General features: G+C 37.0%; 2 protein-coding genes across 2 annotated transcripts in view; both read right to left on the reverse strand.

The window, feature by feature from the left end:
• Nucleotides 1-14,548, reverse strand: part of pex7 (peroxisomal biogenesis factor 7) — a 40,478-nt gene extending 25,930 nt beyond the window's left edge. Inside the window, exons 1-7 of the mRNA XM_020924765.2 lie at nucleotides 14,306-14,548; nucleotides 13,741-13,864; nucleotides 13,604-13,661; nucleotides 12,987-13,137; nucleotides 12,293-12,370; nucleotides 12,107-12,212; nucleotides 704-810 (exon numbers count right to left, since the gene is read on the reverse strand). Coding sequence (XP_020780424.2) covers nucleotides 704-810; nucleotides 12,107-12,212; nucleotides 12,293-12,370; nucleotides 12,987-13,137; nucleotides 13,604-13,661; nucleotides 13,741-13,849 — 609 coding nt within the window. The 5' untranslated portion in view covers nucleotides 13,850-13,864; nucleotides 14,306-14,548. The remainder of the gene's footprint in view (nucleotides 1-703; nucleotides 811-12,106; nucleotides 12,213-12,292; nucleotides 12,371-12,986; nucleotides 13,138-13,603; nucleotides 13,662-13,740; nucleotides 13,865-14,305) is intronic.
• Nucleotides 14,549-14,673: 125 nt separating this feature from the next.
• On the reverse strand, nucleotides 14,674-19,426 carry slc35f6 (solute carrier family 35 member F6). Its single transcript, XM_020924344.2, has 6 exons — nucleotides 19,240-19,426; nucleotides 17,766-17,841; nucleotides 17,129-17,300; nucleotides 16,370-16,585; nucleotides 16,155-16,265; nucleotides 14,674-16,036 (listed from the first exon to the last, which is right to left on the reverse strand). The coding sequence occupies exons 1-6, from the start codon at nucleotides 19,314-19,316 to the stop codon at nucleotides 15,558-15,560; spliced, it is 1,131 nt and encodes a 376-aa protein (XP_020780003.1). The 5' UTR covers nucleotides 19,317-19,426; the 3' UTR covers nucleotides 14,674-15,557.
• Nucleotides 19,427-19,697: the final 271 nt, after the last annotated feature.

Consider the following 19,697-nt stretch of genomic DNA (forward strand, 5'->3'; position numbering starts at 1 on the left):
ACAGACTAATAATGTAGGATTACTCAAACATGTGTGAATGAAACAAAACACACTTCCATGTATGTTGTTGGTGAGGTAACAGCATAAGGTAACATGACTAAGAGCTCACCAGAGTCAATTTTATGTAATATAGGACCTTTAATGTAAAAGGATAGTTGATTATTTAACCATAGCATGTTTATTTCATGCTGTTTAAAAAGACCCAGTAACTTTAGAAATCTCACAGATGTTTTTCTTGTAGGGAGTGAAGTTCAATGTCTCTAAAATTATGACTTTCTATAAAAAAAGAATACATCAACTTAAATGTTAATTGAAATTCACTATTCTGATTCTAAAAGCAGCAAATGGAATAAGGTATAATTTTACTTAATTTATTTAATATTAACCTTTATTTAACCAAAAACAGGTAAAAAAAAAATAAAAAAATACTGAGATTGAAATCTCTTTTTAAGAGTGGCATGGACCAAAGTGAAACTGCTGCACACATCATGAAAAACATGTATAAATGTGGGCTAAAATAGAAATGGTATAAATGATTTTAAAGCACTACTTAAAGAAACCAGCTCACAAAGCTTCAGTTCAGATTGAAAGGTATTCCAAGCTTAAGAGCAATATAAATACAATATATGTGCATGCTGAATAATTAAACCTTCAATAAAACTGTAATTTATGTAACGATTACTGGTTTTGAATAGGTTGTTACCTGGTCATATTTGCACCAATCACAGCTCAGTATTTCTGCCTTGTGAGCAGGAACAGCCAATCGACAGAGAGCGCTCTTCACGTCCCATATTCTCAGAGTGCCATCACCTAAAATGGAATTCAGAAATAAAATATAATACAAGATAATATAATTTTGACTTGTGGTTTAAGTTGGGAAATAAAGGTCAAAGTGATTATGGTTCCCAGATACTATAAATACGATACTGTAAACAGTCTCTCTATGTTACTTTGGCTGGCCAGGCAACAGATACACACTATTTAATGGGTAGACATTTTACAAAAATAATTGTTAAAGAGTGAACAAAGATTTTAAAGATGCACTGTATAACTTTTCTTGGGGAAGGTAAGCCACATCTCCATGTAGATGTATTTATTTGGCCTGGAATGTTCCACAATACAATATTAAATGTATTTACCTCCATGGAGATAAGCAGGCCAAGGTACAGATCAGTTTGGTGGAGAGGCGGACCCACTCACATAAATATTTCTGAACAAAGAAATCAGTGCGTCACCTGTTTATTTTTAAGGATATGTCATTGCTCTGCCTGGAAAGTTCCACAGTATAACATTAAATATCTCTACCTTGCATTTATTGAATTTTAGATGGTTTTATAGTTTAAAAATACCTAGAAAAACAGGTATTCTGACCGTGAGCGGGGGTCCCTCTCCAGACCTGACCTGTAACTTGGTCTGGTTTGGTCACCATGAAGACTGTGAAATATTCCAAACAAAGCAATAACATCTCCATGGAGAAAAGCATTTGACGGACCCTCCTCCAAAAAAGTTACACAATGCACCTTTAATAAAATAATAATACAAAATAGAACATTAGTGCACCACATTTACACCACTAGCACACAGAGGCATTGTTTGATAGTGGCATTAATTTCAGTGTCTACACAAAAGGTTCCTCATTTCAGGGGTCAGTTCCTTTGAGTTCCTGCCAACCCACTGCGACACTCATTCAGCCCAACTGCTCCATTCACTGCAGTGGTGTCTCCTCCAACGTCACTGCATGGAGCTTTTGTATTGATTTTAGTGAGTGCATTTAAAACCCAAAGGGACTATTTTTAAGACAAGCTCACAGTAAAACACAATGACTAGTGTAGAATAGATACTTGGCAACATCTCAGTAGGATGTCATTTTCAATTGTCATCTTTAATTTTTTGCTTAGAAGGGCAATAACTTTTCTGGGTACACCTAAAACATTAAAGGGCCTATATTATTATTACCGTATTTTCTGCACTATAGGGAGCTCTGGATTATAAAGTGCACTGTCATTGAATGGTCTATTTTCTTTTTTTTTTTTTTTTCACATATAAACCGCACCAGACTATATGGCGCAATAAACGAAACACAACAGTTAGATGGTTCAGTCAGACTTTGTTTGGTGCGTTCACGGTGACTCTGGGCTTTGTTCAGTTGTGGCGTGTAGGGAAGGTGCTGTCTGGGACCGCTGGATTGTTGGTGTGTTTGCAGTGACTCAGTTGTTCAGTTGTGGCTAGAAGTGGCCCATTGCGCTTGCTTTTTTGGTTCATTTATCGGTTCCTTGTCCACGTGGAGTGATGACTGGTGGCTGTGGGTGTTTTTGTTGCTGTCTGCTCCGTGCATGTTTGCGTGCACTGCGGGTGGTGCGGCTTTGTAGTTTACTGAAGTCGCGCTGGGACACCCGAGTGGATTCATGTATAGGGCACTCTAGATTTTGGGGTGTGCAGTCGTTTTTTGATGGGGTTGGAGGCTTAAGAGTGCACCCTATAGTGTGGAAAATACGGTAATATACTATTTTGAGAAGGTAACAATTTTGCATAATTTAGGACCTTTAAACCTAAGTAGAAGTCACCGCAATGTCAAGTTACACAAGTTACACATCTGTGAGGAGGAGACCCCGTTCACTAAGAATGCATGTTTTTTTTTTTTGTTTGTTTGTTTGTTTTTTTAAGTAGAATGAAATAAATGTGTATTGTGCCATACTATAAAACATTAAAGCCAAAGAAATAACATCTCCATGGATACAAATGTAGAAGACAGATCTATTTGGAACTAGAAAAAATCTGAAATTAGACATTATTCTCTTCTGCATATCAAAGCATGGATCTAAAAGAGCGAATTCTGGTTTCAATTGTTTTAAAATAAAGTTTGCAGTAATGTTGTTTCCTCATCACAGACATACCTGGAGTTGTGTTTTGTTTCATTCACACATATTTAACACACAAATCCTGCATATTTTGGCTGACTTTTTCTCTTAAACAGAAAACACTTCCATCTTGTGATGTCATGTGGTAATTCAGGAAGTGCTCCAGTGTGTTTTTAAACTCCATGCACCTTTACTAGAATCATGTGGGTAATTTCAGCCCAGGAAAAGGTAGCTGTTATCTCTAAAAAAACAGCCTCATGACATTTTGAGCTGAAGATGTGGACAGAATAATAATACAGGGCTACTCCAACATGTTTGAATGAAACAAAACACAACTCCAGGTATAGCTAAAAGCTCACAAGGACCAATTTTGCATAATATAGGACCTTTAATGACTGTATGGATAGCAGCAAATACAGATGTATGCATATATCCTGAAAATGAAATGATACTGTTAAAAGATGCAAATTGAGTTCACAGGAGGCTTAAAGTAAAGTAAAGTAAAGGTGAAGGAGGCACACGGTTCTGCAGCAGTACTGTCCTCCTCACTCCCACTGTGTTCTGAACTGATACTTAAACCCATTTAGAGCTGTCTCACTCAAACTCCCCAAAACACTGCAGCGAAAAGGAGGAGGAGGACTGGACCTACCACAAGCACAATCCTATTATACATAAAACACCATATAGGAAGTTGTATTAACATAACCATTAATGTTATGTTCTGGTAGTGAATTAAAATAACTAATATAAAAAATATCTTAGACCTAAATCTGTCACGATGATTACTATATCAGCTCAGTTCAATATATGAAAGCTGGTAAAGTATACTATATTTTGAAGCTCAGTATTTATCGTGTGTACAATTTTTTGAAGAGGGGAGGGAAGTAGGGAGATTTTTTTTATTATTTTTGCTGTAATCCAAAAAAAAAATTAGCTGTGAGGGTCGAATAACAAGCTTCTATGACAAATGATTGGTTCCTTCTGTTATTTTTTGGCAACTCAGGCCTATTTAAACATGAATTTACTGTGATTATCTTGCTTTATTATTATTGTGTCAGTGGCATAAAGTAGTTTCAATATTATCGTTTATCGCAGTGTAGCTCTGTAGAGATATATCGAACTTCAAAATATGTTATCGTGACAACTTGGACCACCTTGTGACGGTTTATAATGAAGACCTCAATATATATATATTTCATTAAACTTTCATTGCTTCCATCATTCGACCTAAGGAACCTAAAGCATTCACAGTAGGCTAATCCTCCAGCTAGGTACTCCTGACCTAACCTAACCTCTATACTGAAGGATGCATCAAATTCATTTAGAAAAAAACAACAACTTAATAAAAAAAATCAGCCATTGTTGAACCAAAGACTAACATGTCATTTTTAATTGAGATCTTTTTTTTTTTTCTTTGCTTAAAAGGTGCATCATTTTTTTCTGGGTACACCTAAAACATTAAACCTATCTACTGTATGGAGACAAGCAGATGCCACCACAATGCCAAATTACAGGCCACATCTGTGAAGAGGAGCTCACAGGAATGCATGTATTTTAAATTTTTTTCTTAGCTTCTTCTCATCAACTCATGATCAGTTTGGGTTTGTAATATCTGTTTGAAGACCATTTAGGTATAAGCACAGTTGTACGAACAATCTACAGCTGAACAAAACACCAACTATAGGCCATGTTTTAGATCTTTGTATTACATTTACCTGCAGAGTGAGACAATATTATCATTTTTCTGCTCTTGCAACCAGTCTAGCATGCCAGTATGCTTCTTTGTCTCCTCTGTCTCCTGTGTCACCTCCTCTGCTCTGGGAGATCCCTGGTTGCACTTAAACATGAGTTGTGACAGCAAGCCTCTAGTAAAGCCACACTGCAGCAGGAGGGGACGAGCGCTAAATGTGCTGATCCGGACACATACAGTTTAACAGAGCGAGACCCCCACCCACGCACTCTCATGTTGGGTTTCCATTCTTATTGAGGACAACACTGACTTGCATGCATTTTCTGGAGATCAATAACATATGCACTATTAACCTAACCTGAACATAAACCCTAATTTTGCCCTATTTTAACCTAAACTTAGATTTTGTTGATCTATAACAAAGGGTGCTTGTTTAATCCAGTCAACCAGGTATAGGTTCTGTGGCAAAAGAAAATATCATTGTAATGGAATAATTCTTCCAACTGGACAAACTTTAGGTGCTTTTGAAAGCTTTGTCGAGTGGACAGAATTAAAATGTATTTGGCTATAATAAAGGATTCGTGTTATGAAGGACTGATTTTTGTCCCCATAAGGAGGCAGGTCCATTATTCTTGGGGTCCCAGCATCCAACAACATACGGAGATGATGTTAACTGCACTATAATATAGATTATTTTTACAGTATAGGCCTACATGAGAAATCTGCTAGTACAGAGATTCTCAAACTATTGAATTTAGTGTAAAAAGTCTCATCTACAGTCCATGAACTGCTGCAGTTTTACTTTTACTGAGAGATAAGGTCAAATAACAAAATGTCAAGTTCTCATGTTTTATTTATTTAATTTATCATTTTCACTGCAGCAACCTAGCACCTAGTGATGTGTGTATATCTACATTTATAATGCGTTGAATTTAAATAGCTCCTTTCAAGACACCCAAAGCACTTCACAGTACACTATTCATTCACTGATGGAAGCGAGGCTACCAATCTGAGCCATGACCACCACCAGCACTCATGCACATACTAGGTGGGTGAAGATGTCTTGCCTAAGGACACAATGACAGTTTTTGTCAGTGGTGCTCCAAAATAGCACATAGTATTCCCAGAGGTCTCTGATCCAAGTCCAAATCAGTACTACTTAACTTCTGAGATCTGACGAGATAAGGCTTCAACAGCTGCTTTGGCTATTTCCTATAAGTTCTTATTTATTAACAGCAAATATTCTGTAGGCAAGTAAAAGCCAAATCTCCAAATATAAGATATAATAAATGCTCTTATTCTTGACTGTCTGAGAACAATGAAATAGTACTTTGTAATACAACAAAAAAATGTGTTGTCAACAAGTATACTTCCAGTATAGTAGGTCCATTAACCTACTGACATAAAGCAGCTGTAAAAACAAAAGTTAATGGCTGCTACAGTTAATTATAAACTAACCTTAACGTAAACTTCAGAAACATATGAAATAGTTTACATTTTGATTCCAACATTTACACATATATGTATGCATGCACCTACTGTATTCTAACTCTTTTGTATATTTCCGTTATCAGCTTGGAACAACACAGGGCTTAGTTAAACAGGATTATGGTTTATGTAATGAGTATTCACTGTGCCTCCAAAGTGTTGCCATGATCCCCTGACATAAACACTGAAGCCAGACTTTTCTTTATTTACATTCTATAGTAAACATGTTCCTATTGCTCTGAGCAGCCAAAGTTTTTCATTATAGTTGATGGCATCTCTCGGAGTTAATCCTTCAGAATTTTAAGGCTCCTTTTCATTTGAAACCATGCTAAAGCAGGTTTTGAATGGAGAAGCTAGCATGAGTGGGAGAAAGTGGGTTGAGGCACAAAGATGGAGCATTCGGCCATTTTGGAGATGTTTTCTATGGATCACGAGTCGACATGTGCCTCCTCCACAGCTTATTCACAAAACCATGACCACAAGAGAAAATGTCACTGCAGACTGAAGAGGAGCAAAAGAAGACACAAGAAGCAGGGCTATTGTGTGTGTGCTATAGAAGAGCACACAAAGACTTTTGTCAAAGGAGAGAATGGAGAGCACCATCAACACTAAAGAATGAAGTGACGTAGTAAAACAACAGCTGAGCTACCTATGTCAATATTTGTATGGGTGGGTTTCCAAACGTTCTGGTTTCACCCCATCAACCCAAAACATGCACAATATAAGCCTCTAGGTAAGGTAATGGGGCCCTGGCAGTACTGAAGGATGTGTCAGATGCAGAGGACAAGTTTCCCCACAGGGACAATAAACTGTTATCTTTTTTCTTAACCTTCTGACCCCGGTATGAGGATCAGGTGTCAATGGAAAGCATAGAGTATAAGGGTAATATTGTTGTTGTGTATCTCACATCATCTTCAGCCTCCACAGGAAACCTAAGGGCAAACTCAGACTGAGCTGCAGTGTCTGCTGGAGGTGTTTCTGATGTGGCATCAGACCAAATTATGAAAAACTACAACTGACTGTAAGTGCGCGAAGAGAGGGAGAAGAGAAGAGAGAGAGCAGAGACATGGGGAACCCCGATAAGCTTATCATCCATGGAGGCAATAAAACCTCTGCCTCCACAGCTTCAAAGTGGTCATAGCTCCTCATGCTAATGTAGCTAATCACGCTAATGGAGCTAATTCTGAACGTGACCAGCGGGGATGCCGTTGTGCACTGAGATAAGAGGGATTCTCCTATGTTCACTCATACTTATGTTCTAGCTACATAAGATTCATATGTCAATGCCAGATAGTTGGAGTTTAGCACCCTTTTTATATCAAAATACACTATAATTCCAATAGTCCACTAAAGATTACATAATGTATGGCCTACAATTTTAAATACATTGATAAGCTTTTTCAAACAACAGAAATGCACAGATTATTATTTTAATGTGTAATGCTGGTTGTTACGTCAAAAAGCCAAATGTTGCTCTTTTTCTTCCTTAAAGTCTCAGTAAAATGAAAACGTGTATCACAGAACTGTACAAGACCAATGCTGAAGGAGTTGGAGCATTTATCTTAGACCTTTACTTCATGGTTGTACTGAGATTTCATTCCCTTTCTTAATTCCTCTATCACACCAGGTTCACACAGGTAAGATCCTCTGAGAAATCAAACAAAAAACAAATTACAAACCAGTTCTAGGTCAATGTTCAAATACAGACCTCTCTAGTCCAGACCAGTGAGACCAGTCCAAGTCCTGAGTACCAGTGGGATTTACAGCCGCAAAACAATCGCTCATCTGTCATACACAAGACCCCCCAGTACAAAATAACTCCACTGACTTTCACTGCTCCAAGGAGACTGTGTAACTACCTGTGATTGGCTGTAGACAGGTCAAAGGTCATCCAGGGTCAATATTGGGCAATGGATATTCAAAATTGCACTGTTGCAGACCCGGTCACTTTTAACTCTATGACCACGTAAAATGGAAGTAAAGAACCAATCAATAGACAACCCATATTATCTCCAACATTGTTATGAGTTTAAAACTTTTAAGAGATGTGGGCAAACACCAGCAGGACACTAAAATTTGTCTCGAAAACGTTGCCAAGTAATTAAGCTTTGTTCCATTTCACTGCAACAAACAATACATTAAAGCCAAGGAGATTTTGGCTAAAAGCTGTGAATAAAACCACTGTTGCCTCAAGCACAGACCAGTGTGGAATTATTAAGATAAGGTCAATGAATGACTGTGTATGGACAGAAATAGAAAACTGCCTTCTTTTGTAACTTTTATGTCTTCATCTTCATCTCATTCCTTAAAATATTATCTGTAATCTGTAATGATTGGTTGACCCGGCCGTGTTGAATTCTCACTTACAGTATCACCACTAGACACTATCTACATTACTACAGTCTGACAGTGTGCCAGGTTTGGGCTGACAGAAAAAGATCACAGAGCACAAGTGAGTCTCAACAAACACTCAGTTGAGAGTTGACGTAACCAACGAACCTTAGCTAATGTTCAGTCTCATAAAGCATTTTTGTGTGTTCTTCACCACAGATGTGTTTCTATGTAATTGGGACTGTGGGATTAAAGGTTGTATGGAGGATTTTTTCTTTTTTTTGTTTCAAATGTCAGTGAAAGTTTAAAATACCATTACAGAGATGCAGCAACTTTGTAATTATGATGACCAAAAAATAATAATAATGAAAATCTATCAACTGTAAACATAGTGAGGCCAAATAAACATCAGCCAATAGAGAACAAGGCTCCCTCATTATCTATTGGCTGTTAGGTTGTCAATCATACTCCCTATGTTTCTGTTGTAACTGACTCGCCGGCGTGCAGGGATTATGTGGTTTATGAAGCGGTTCTTAGAGGCTTTTCGAACTGTAGCTTCCTCGCAATTTGCACAAAGTTTGTTGCGATGGCAGACGAGAATCCATGACCAGTTCGCCGCCAAAGAAAGTCAGTTTTGAGGTCGCTGAAAGAAGAAGAGAAGGGGAAAAGGAGCAAAGCCAAACTGAGGTGATTCTTGGAGATTCCTTCCAGCGATGGCAAGACTGAAGCAGACGAAGGGTCTAAAAACTGACGTGTCTGTCACTAAATTACTTCTAGACAGGTCACTTCAACTGTAATTCTGGCTGTAAACAAGCGTGATTTCTAGAGTAAGGAGGCGGGAGGAGATGTTTCTACTGAGAGAGTGGTGGAGGAGGAAGGTGGTGTCAACACATGCACAACATTTGAAAAAGGACTGTCACTGTATTTCTCTTCCCTTAAAATATCCTCTATACAACCTTTAAGTGCACGTCAAAGAAAAAACGTTTTGTATATTTAGAATGAAGCATCTCATTCAAAAAGTGTGCACAGAAAAAAAGTATTTACACTGATGTGATGTTTGATCAGAAGTGGTCCACGAGTCTGAGATGAGCCACTGCAGGGGATCTTTGACAGAGAGAAGACGATTCTGCTGCTGGATAGAAACGTAATAAAGAAACTACGATCAATAAACGATTACCGTCAAGGACCACCTCAAACACATCACGATAAGAAAAAGTATATTTTTAATGCCACAAATGCTTCATCTTCAATATATATATTATTTTTATTCTCACAGGCAACAATAGGTCTGTAGTTAAGTTTTTTTTGTTTGTTTGTTTTTCTTACTAGAAACTGAATACAACTGAAAAAAAATATGTTATATGTCCCATGTTGTGCAAAATGTACTCTTGGGAGCTTTTAGCCATGTTAGAATGTTGTTACCTCATCAAACACATACCTGGAGTTGTGTTTTGTTTCATTCATAAGTGCTTGAGTAACCATTTATTATTAGTCTGAATACATTTCCAAATCTTAAAATGCTTTGCTCCACCTTGTGATGTCATTAAGCGGTTTTCAAATTAACAGCTACCTTTTACTTTTAGTTCAGTAGAGATTGGCAATTCCTGAGATGAAATTATGCGAATGAATCTACTGAAGGTTTTGGGAGTTTAAAAACACAGAGGAGAACTTCCTGTCTTACCACATGACATCACAAGCAGTGTTTATAGTTTGAGAGAAAAACTCAGGATTTGCATGTTAAAAAAAAAAAAAAAAAAAAAAAAAAAATCCAGGTTTTTGATGAGGAAACATAGATTATAAAATAGATCGGAAAACTGAGAAATATGTCATATGTCAGCTATAATGATTTTCTATTGTTTTTTCGGGTGGTTGTTTTAATGCCTCATGGTGCACTTTGAGCTTTTTGCACATGTTTTTCCAACGTGGTCTTAACTGCAAATGGCAAATAAACTGACCTAACCTAACTATTTCATTATATTGCCATGTGCACAGTTTTGTTGAAATCCCAAAAATGCAGAGCAGGGTCAGACTTAGTAATTACTAAAACCAAATTAAAGTTCACACCTTTTCATTTTCTACCCTGTAATGAGACTAAAGGTGTTTTGTTCCCCAAAGCAGTGGGTTTTCCATTTGCGGATTTGCTTGCGCTGATGGGAAGTCTATAGATAATTGGTGTGTATGAAGATGATTTTGGGTGTGCCTGTTTGGGAGGGTTGATAAGTTCCTGATGCTTGCTCAGAGCTGACGGAGGAGCAGCTGCGCTTCACTAACCACTTTGGTTTAATTGGTTTGAGAAGAACGGAAATATCTCATCAGATTAACACACAAATCAGTCTCTGTGGTCAGGGCTTCAATTTAGCAGCACGAGATGATAGTGGCTACATAGATCAATTATACACACGCACTATACGGAGCTGTTACCCACACAACCAAATGTCTATATAATTAGGATTAATATTACCAGAGCTGTCAAGAGAAGTCAAAGTTAGTCGGTTTAGGCAGTTGGACTTTCTCGAACTATCCAATTCCTCATTTATAGACATTAAAACTTATATTTCTTGGTTTCAGTTTAAAAAGGGTACCACCGGCAGAATAAAATATTCAAGGTGCCACCAATGATAATTCATAACTCAAAGAAATGAAAAAAATGGTGTAGAGTGAGGTTGCTGTATTTAAATAAATTGTATTAATTACTATAGAAACGTAATTGTTTTCTAAAGCTGAGTTGCAGACACCTTCTCATCTGGAGGCGCAAAACCCAGGCAACAAGACAAAATTGTAGGAAAATTTTGTATAACTTGACATGCATCCACTATATTTTAGGAATATGTCCACAAACTTCACACAGTTCTTTCTCACCTTTGTTTTTTTCTTATAACATGGTCTACTACTCTGTGCTGTACAAACAAGGCTCTAATACAGACACACACCTCTTTGTTGATCTCATTGTGTTTGCCTGTGTCCAGAGCTGGTTCTGGTTAAATAATAGATAGCAGTCATGCAGCAGGATAAACCATAATTATACAGCACTGGATTAGATTCAGTGAGCTCTAGTGTAGCCTAGAGCAACACTTTACATCAACTGTCCTCAGTATACCACATCTGATAGGGCTAAATAAATGGTTATCTATTGGCTGCATACAGTGCATCTGCTCTATTAGAGGCTTGCTGTTCACAGTCATACAGAATTTACATGAGCGGCTCTCAAACTCTGCAACTGGTCCTCCTACAGGGCTTTGTAGAGGTATACTTGTCATTCATATCAATAATCATTTGGCCAATTACAGTTTGGAATAGTTTAACTTACTTTGTTTAGTGCCAGGTATTTGACCAAGTCTCTTGCTAATTTTGCTACTTACTTAGAATGTATTATTACCATTTCCAAGTACGTAATCTCCCTTATGGACCAATAAAGTTCGTTTAAATCTAACTCTAAGTTCAATTGTGATTTTGTCCTGTTTTATCAACATTTAGTAAGAGATATGTTTTAATTTAGACCTGCTTTAGTCCTTTCCGGAAGGGGCCAATCCTGGGTTTTGTCTAGTTCTATAAAATTTGCATTTAAATTATGAAGGAAGTCTAAAATGTGTAAGACCATCGTAACAACAAATCAATCAAACAAGTCTTAGACAGTCAACACCGCCCTCCTGTGGCCAGACAACGCAAAGACAAAGTGTAGTTCAACTAATTCATAAAATACTGAAAATTGTACACATAGTCTAGTTGATTAAAAACATACCTGAGGCAGTTGCAAAGCATCCTGGGATATGCGGTGACCAGATGGCGCTGTAGATGACCCCTTCGTGACCTCGGAGAGTAGACAAACATGTAAGACCAGGGTCCCACTGAAAAGCAAAGATTGTCAAATGTTAATATATGATAAAAACATGAATTAAAAAGTATTGGATATTAACTGTGAACTAACCACTTTAGCTGTTTGGTCCCAAGACGCAGAAACTATAAGGTTTTCTCCTCTGGTCTGACTCCAGTCCACAGCGTACACCTGCAATATTAACAGCTCTATTACTGAACTTATTTGACTACAAATGCAAATACTTGCACTGAGAAACGTATTGAGGCTTTTTAATGACAGTGTTGTGCTAAGATGTGTAATTGATACTTTAAGGCTACTTTCATGGAGACAATACCATTACTTAACAGTACCTCTGTGTTTTTGTGTCTCCACTTATGTTAACAAGCAGTTCATAATATCTTTAAAGGTACATTGTGTAACTTTTATGGTGGAGGATCCGTCAAATGCTTTTCCCCCATGGAAATGTTACTGCTTTTTTCTGGAATGTTTCACACTATGGTATTAAACCTTTGTGTCTTCATGGAGACCAAACCAGACCAAGTTATAAGTGGAGAGGCAACCCCGCGCACAGACAGAATGTCTGTTTTTCAATGTATTTTTGAGCTATATAACCAGATGTAATAAAAAAAAAAATTAAGGTAGAGATGTTTAATGCCATACTGGGGAACATTCCAGGCAGAGCTGTAACCATAGAAAAAAGCAGGTGGCAGACCTTCAACATAAAGGTGAACCTAGTGAACCTTTAAAATACTCAAGATCACCCACTGTATTAAAAACAAAACTGATTTTCCAAATATGGGCATACCTCCTGTGTGTGTTCTTTGGCCACCCTGAGCGGAGCACTGTGATTGGTCGAATCCCAGAGCTGTAAACTTCCATCTCCACCTCCAGCCACTAAAACATGTTCATTAGACTCACTCCAGGACACATCGAACAAACCATCACTCCACTCCCAACTGCGGACATGGACCAAAGAATAAAAAAAAGCAAATTGTTTAAAAATGTGTGAAACAGTTTCAAGTTAACAGTATTCAAAACATGACAAAAAATGTTTGGGCTAGCCTGCTGTTTCTTTCTGACCCTACATGACCAGACAGACAGACAGCTGCACTGAGACCCTTGTTTTTTCCATTTACTATTATTATTGTATTTCGACTGCTTAGTGTTCCACCAAATTGTTTTTATGGTCATTAATAAATATTGTGATTCTGCTTAAATTGCCCCTCGAGGACAAATAGTTATATTGAAATTATATGAAAACCATGTTGAAAGAAAATTTATCTGTTTATAGAAAATATCTTGAACAAAACCAGATTTCATCCTTTATAACAAAACTTCAAACTTCATCTTACATAACATGTGTCAAAGTAAATTGTGCCTAAAACTAATAACTGAATGGATCAAAAATGTGTTGGGAATTACCTTTGTACTAGTGAAATCCCTGTTGGGTTATTCTCCAAGACCAACAGTGTGCCACAACCTGACAGCATATTCACAGATGTTACTCCCCTTGTATTTCTTGTGATACAGTATTTGGTTTGCTGCAAATAGATACTGACCGGCTATTCCATAATACTGGGAGGCAGCACAGGAAACTCTGTTTGGGATGAATGGAGAGACTTCCACAGCATAACCATGACGTGCTGGACTCCGGAAAACCTTTGCCATCTTCACAAAGACAGGCTGCAAAAAGTGAATGACAAGGACAGGAGAGAGTAGGTAAATTCAGATATTACAGATGAAAGATGAAAGATTAGCACCAATGACAAAATAATGGGCAATTTTAAACAATACATTTATTGAGTTGAAATGTCTAAAGTCCTCAAAATCAAATGTTCATAATATCAAAAAGTTCAGAGAGTCTACATCTAAATCAATAAAGGTCAATAAACTATATATTTGACATTGGGAATGTGAATTCAAGGTCTGGAAAAAAGAAGATATCATAGCGGAAGGCTGCTATAAAATATATCAACGTATAACCCACTCACATAAAGGATACACACTAAACCCAATAGCTTAATATGTAAAGATCATTTCACAAAATTAGTGGAACATTGACGAATAACGTAAAGATTTGGAAAAGGCTGAGGACCAAAAGACAAGATCACATGGTCACTTTACCAGAAAAGCAGGGTCGTTACAAGAATGGGATAAAATGTCAAATCCACAACACAACTGGAATTAGATGCATCTTTAATTTGTTTTTTAAGTCGCTATTTGGAGATTCTGCACGCTGACATTCCACGTTCGTCGCCACTTCCGTGTTTTGGTCATCTGACCCAGGAGGCAGCGTCTGATTGGATAGTGTTACCCAAAGTCTCCACTGGAGGGAGACATTATGAAGATTATCAAAGAACATCACTGAGAGCAAAATATAGTAATTTCAGAATATTACATTTAACAAACAAATGGAAAAAGGTCTGGAGGCTCTAAGAGTACAAAATAAAGGTCTCTCATTCTGCTGAACAAAAGACTCAACACTAGACATGTCATGTGTGGAAGTATTTAATCCCAGTTCCCTTTTTGAGAAGTACCATTAACTTATGTACATACAAAGTCTCATACAACAGCATGTACAGAGATACAATTTTAACAATTTACAGAACACAGAAACCAGTCTGTGGCAGTGAATTGGCAGATAGTGCACATCAATTGTACAAAATTTAAACTGGCAAAAACAATTAAAAGTGAAACAATATACATGACCATTTTATATATTACTTTGTATGCAGTAACAGGGTCTATGTAATTATGATTTTTCCACCATACCTAGTATGGCTTGAGTACACAGTTGTTGTACATGGGCAATTGAGAAATTATGCAATTAAGTAAGTTAGGAGCACTGGTACTGTCTAAAACCACACATTACATATGGTCTGGCTCAAATTGAATGCCCTGAAACAAGATTCATTTAACTCGATGTTAGGCTCTTGTCAGTTATTTGGCTTTGGACATTGTAGTTAAAAGTTCCACATGCTACAGGCTCGCAGTTAGTAAAACCGTAAAAAAATATTATAATAAGTCTGTAAATTTTTTTTTAAATTACTTTTTTTTTTTTATTCAACAAAAATTCTTTGATTGTTTTAGTAGTGGGTGCATTTTTGGACTTGATTGTAAATTGGTGCTTTGATGAGTTGTCTTACTGTTTTACAATGAATTATTTACATGTGTGAACTTTGCCTTAATGCCCTTATAAGTGTTTTGAATAGTTTACAAAAATAACAAAAGATAATGCAGCATGCAATCTTAAAACCCCCAAATTAAAACGTTTAAAAATCTAAATTATTAATGACTAATATAAGATAACATTGGCATTGCGTCACCTCTGTGGAGGCAGTTGTAAAAAATACTATAAGAGTTCACTGATAAAAGCTTAGCTCTGATCCCTTATATCTCCATTTAGCAGCCTTTCCCTTTCTTCTTCATTACTTTGCTCCTCTTCTCCAGCCAGTGAGGCACAACACGGTATTCTGGCCATTATGGGTCGGTGGAGTCCATTGTACAAAGCAGTGCCCAGAAGAAGCACTAGAAAACCTAGCACCTGTAGTCCATGGAAATGCTCCCACCCCAGTGCTAAGCTAACCACCCAAATGACCAAAGTACGGAGGCTGTCTAAGACCATTCTTGTAGTGGCACTTATTTCTTTGGTGACACTAATGCCCGCAAAGTTGAAGAAAGCTATGCTAACTGTGTTTCCGAGCAGAGCTAAGATGATGAGGGGCTTGTGTCCAATTTGGCAGAAGGCGTCAATAGCGTCTTCCAAAACTTGACGTGGGTTGTCTGAAAAGCTCCCAACAGGAATGAAATACATGGGAATGAGCAGAATAGTCAGCACAAAGAAGCCAAACATCCCTGAAATATACAAAGAGAATATTAGGAAGAATGCTATACACATTTACATGCTCAGTATATGCAAATCATATTCACAGTGTATGCAAAGTAGAAATGAAAAATGAAAATGAGATCATACCTTCAGTGCCCACAGCTTTCAGTGGGTGTACATCATGTTTGTAGACAAATTTTTCTTCCAAAACCATTTGAACAGCAGCTATAATTTGAGCCATGATAATCAGGAGGTCACCTACTCAAAACACAGAAGTGAAAACAAAGAATGACAGGTTACAATTAATATTTTTCATTCATATTTTTCATGCAAGCAATTATTAAATGACAATTATTCTTCACCCGTGATGATGTCGCTGAGTTTGTGTGAGTCATCCCTGTTGCCAGTGACAAAATCAGCAAGCCCCACGACGATTAGGCCTAATATGGTTATTAGGATCCCCAACCACTGACTCAAAGCCAACTTCCTGCCCAAAAACGCCACTGACAGCAGCCCGGTGAAGATGATCACAGCTCCCCGGAGCATTTGGAAACTGGATGCACTTGTCATGTTCAGAGCTGAAAGATAATAAGTAGTCCATTATTTAAAGGCAGGGAAGTCGACGGGAGGGGTCTGTTGCCTCTGCCTATTAATTAATATTAGAGCGGTGCCCATGTGAGTCTTCTTGCCCTGGGCCCCCAATTTTATGTAAACAAGCCTGTTTGAAGGTTTTATAAAATGTACACTGTGGGCATGGAGACTTTTGGTTGAAAATAAAACAGTTCATTGCTTATGTGTGCAAAAGTTTAGGAAATTTAACTTAAAAGTGTAAAATATACATTTTCCAGCTGCTTGTCCTTATTGAAATACTATTACTTTGGGTTCCAAAGTATGGCATTTGTATGATATGTTTTTCCATGTTGTTTAGCTATACACAAAGCAATAACGTGCATTCATAGAGACAAAATGTTGGTGGACTTATGCTGTGTAATTATGTCACAACTTAAAATGCAATATGCACTGTCCCTGAAATAAAAATAAATAAATAAACAATGTTCAGTCTTTTCTCCATTACTTGTTGTGAACTTTGCTTGGTATTGTCATTGTAACGTTTCACTCACCCACATACATGATGGACGTAGCAGTCATATCACACATGGCTGGAGGGAAGAAAAGCAAAGGGTTGAAGCTCGGGCCTGGGTTCATTTGACGGACAGGTCTGCGTCGGTCGTAACACAGGAGCAGGTAGAACGCTGCCAGACAGCAATACTCTCCCAGAAACATGCCCACTGCCTAAACAAGACACAAGACAAGGAAAAGTGGAGGTTATAATAATAATAATAATTCTTGCCAGAACAAAAAAATAAGGTAGCTATTAAAACAAAACTGTCAAAACACATTAATCACAAAATATTTTAGATTCATAATTTATATATTTAATATTTAATATAATATTTAATATTGACAGCATGTGTAAGAAATTCTTTGAAATCACTGTTATTTCAATTACAATCAGGATTATGATTTTTATTACTTTTTTCCATAATCCAGCAGCACTATTTTACTTATTTTTTATATTTATTCATTTTTACTTATTATTATTATTATTTTTTCAATGCCACCATCATAATCATTGAGAGAGTGATATCAGAATCATGAGAATCATAAAAGATAATTCCTGTCATGTGCTCAAGCCTGACAAGCCACCACCATCTTAATCCCCAAACAGAATGAGGAATCATGTTTTTAATGCAATACCTGTAAAAATGGATGTGAAAAATTGTGTTCTTCAGCATTGTCTCCACAACCTTTTGCTTTGAACATGTCTGCCCACCTGAAAAAAACATGATAGAAAATTTCGCTGTTAACCTTTTTGTGATAAATTGTAATGGATAAAAGTATACTAAACTAGTGTCCAAAAGCAAATATACAAAAATGATTTCATTTTCTTTTGTATTAATGATTGTAATAACATATATACAATACGGAAAAAAAGGGGAATTGATTACAAAAGCACAAAATTCTGCAAATTCTAAATATGATATTGTACAGCGACATCATTTTTACTGAAGTGCTTATCACTGCATAATTCTTTTGTCTTTTATAGACAGTGGTCATGTGAGCCTGTCTGACTCAAAATGCTGTATAAGGAAATGTGCATTTAAAAGTGATGAATCAGCTTTAAAATCACTCAGGAAACTCAAGTAGACTTATACAACGCACAAGTGGATTTAAGTGACCAGCCAATGGGAAACCTAACCTGATTTTGTATTGAGAGACATGACACAACTCGTACTCTGTGACTCACGATAGCATGTTGCATTTTTAGGTCATTTGAACTTTCAGTATGACTACACAAACTACACTTTCCAATGAAACTCTGATGTATTATGCCTTATTTGACACCAGTCTCTGCTATTTTTATTGCTACTTATTTAAAAGTTATTATTACCATGTTTTATAGTTTTACTCTTTGTTAATGTGTGTAATATAATGTGATGTGTTATCTGCTGTGTCCAAGCAATTTCTCTATGTCTAAATCTAAGCTTATTGCAGAAGTTAAACAGCTGAATGTCTGATTTCACAGCTTCGACAACGCATCTACCAGGATGAAAGGCTAAAATTAAATATGTTAGAAGTGATGGCGCGCAATGTAATAATTGCCTTTGCTAGTTGACTATGGAAGGATTTAATATTTTAGACCATATCTGGCAGAATATGAAGAACTGTTATAGGTGCGGCCAGGATATGCAAACAAAATACAATAACAATGGTGAATAGTTGTGTCCTAATGAAAAGCAAAAGTAAAAGTTGTCTCACGTTTAACTACTTATGTAAAATTTATGAAATGAAAACTATTTCTCAAAACATCAAAGGCATTGACTGGGATCTTCAGAATATTTGGGTTGAGATAAGAATATAATGATTTTTGTTATCCTATTTCCTATTGTGGAATGCCTATCTGACTCTTTTCTTAACTGCAAGAAAGATACTAGTCTGTGAGAACTTGGAGCTAGTGTATATCATTGTCACTGCTGAAAATGTCTGTGTAACAATTTTGTAATAACCTAAAAAACAATAATGCATGTTGAGAAGACGTAGATTCACTTAAAAAAAATTGACGCTGGACAAAAGCCACTAGCACAAATGAAACACATTGAGGTTAACAATAAAGGCATGACTTGCAGGCACTTGTAAACACGTTGAGGAACATAAAAACAACGTTACTTACTTCGCCGATAAAGTGTTAATGGAGCCGGTTGTTAGCATAAGCCCGGCTAAAAACAGTTGGTACTTTGTCCAGGCCATGCTTAAAAGTCAGAGTGGGACAAAGGGAGAAGAATGGAGCCGATCCCAGGTGTTTTTGTGTGCTCTGACCCAGGATTGTGCTTAGATTGTAGGGTCCTCTCCTCTGTAAATACCACATGACCACTCAGAGTCAGCTGACCGTGCGTACTGCGTCACCACCGTGCGTAAAGGATGCGCTGCGTAAAAGGATCTATGAAAAGATAGTACATTTCTAATCACAATTATTAGTTATTTTAGGGGTATTATTCCCTATATTTAAACTATAATGTAGATCACTCAGAATATATTGACCAAAGACTCAAAACTGATTGCATTTCTTGTTTGAAAGGGAGGAAAACCCATGCATTTTTATAAACAACCAGCAGAGGGCACTGAAAGACA

The sequence above is a fragment of the Boleophthalmus pectinirostris genome, unplaced genomic scaffold (genome assembly GCF_026225935.1).
Source record: "Boleophthalmus pectinirostris isolate CB_2022bp ecotype Guang Dong unplaced genomic scaffold, ASM2622593v1 HiC_scaffold_13, whole genome shotgun sequence".
NCBI classification, from domain to species: Eukaryota; Metazoa; Chordata; class Actinopteri; order Gobiiformes; family Gobiidae; genus Boleophthalmus; species Boleophthalmus pectinirostris.